Genomic DNA, 1,077 nt, shown 5'->3' with positions numbered 1-1,077 from the left:
AGAAATGCATGTGTTAAAATACTTTGAAAAAATGCATTTTACTATGTTGGATCATACCATTTTAGAGCATCAAATGCTTGTTCTGACCAATTTTAGCTTCCTACTGAAGCAGAAAATCAAAGCCTAGAAAGTTAATGAATATGTACTTTAAAAATTATGTTTTTTTTTCTAACCAGTGGCTTTCTAATATAATTTAAGGGGAAAAAACGAAATATATAAGCATCAAGTTTTAGGAGTTAAGACCTCCATCCCTTAAAGAATACTAAAATTATTATAGCAAAACATATCACAAAAAAACAAATGAGATTGTGAAAGCTGCTTATGCTGTTTGAATGAGCTCCTATATTAATTTGGTTAAATGGTTAATCATGATACAGTAATTATAGTCATTATGGGATGTTGGTGAACATTTTTTAAAGGAGACTTTCCAGAATGATGTTGCAATACTATACTATTAAAGAACATGCAGTGAAGAAAGCATAAAGGAAAATCCTTTATTAAAATTAGTATCAGCTGAACAAATGATGAGCAAAGCGTTTAATGCAAACAATGATTTAGAAAAGAGATCATGTACATCATGTAAGGCAGGAGATGGTAGAGTGAGTGATCATATCACAGCTTAGACTTCATCATGCCCATCATCTTCTCCAGTTTGATGGCAAGACCCATGTCACCCTTAATCTTCAGCTTTCCAGACATGAACGCCATAGTGGGCTTTAATTTCCCTATTGATGTGAAAGAACATGGTTTTCATCAGTGCTTCAGGTTTTTATTATTCACTCCATATGATTATGTCAGTAGTGTGTAAAAGTGCATCAGCGACACTTTTTCTACCTCCGAACATCTTGATGAAATCTGAGCTGTCCAACGTCATGACCACATCAGCTTTGACAGGTGGTTCCCCACTGCCAGCACTTCCTGCATCGTTCTTCAGATCAATGTACCAGACTCCAGCATGATCACCTGTCAATCAAGCCAGCAAACATTAATAAACACAGATTTGATGGGTGGGACATATGCAGCTTTTTCAAGGTGTTCTCCAACCCTGCTCCTGGAGAGCTACCGTCCTGCAGATTT

The 1,077-nt window shown here is 36.0% G+C and overlaps 1 protein-coding gene across 2 annotated transcripts in view; it reads right to left on the bottom strand.

Moving 5' to 3' along the window:
- LOC107558693 (hydroxysteroid dehydrogenase-like protein 2) overlaps nt 1-1,077 on the bottom strand; it is a 9,696-nt gene that overhangs the window by 636 nt on the left and 7,983 nt on the right. Inside the window, exons 10-11 of one of the 2 annotated variants that reach the window (XM_016242353.1) lie at nt 835-963; nt 670-725 (exon numbers count right to left, since the gene is read on the bottom strand). In XM_016242353.1, coding sequence (XP_016097839.1) covers nt 670-725; nt 835-963 — 185 coding nt within the window. Of the gene's footprint in view, nt 1-474; nt 726-834; nt 964-1,077 lie in introns of those variants that run through there. The other variant, XM_016242352.1, reaches the window with a different exon arrangement.

The sequence above is a fragment of the Sinocyclocheilus grahami genome, unplaced genomic scaffold (assembly GCF_001515645.1).
Source record: "Sinocyclocheilus grahami isolate Dianchi unplaced genomic scaffold, SAMN03320097.WGS_v1.1 scaffold655.1, whole genome shotgun sequence".
NCBI lineage: Eukaryota > Metazoa > Chordata > Actinopteri > Cypriniformes > Cyprinidae > Sinocyclocheilus > Sinocyclocheilus grahami.
The sequence above is the reverse complement of the archived record's forward strand: the minus strand, read 5'-3'. Positions and strand labels throughout refer to the sequence as shown.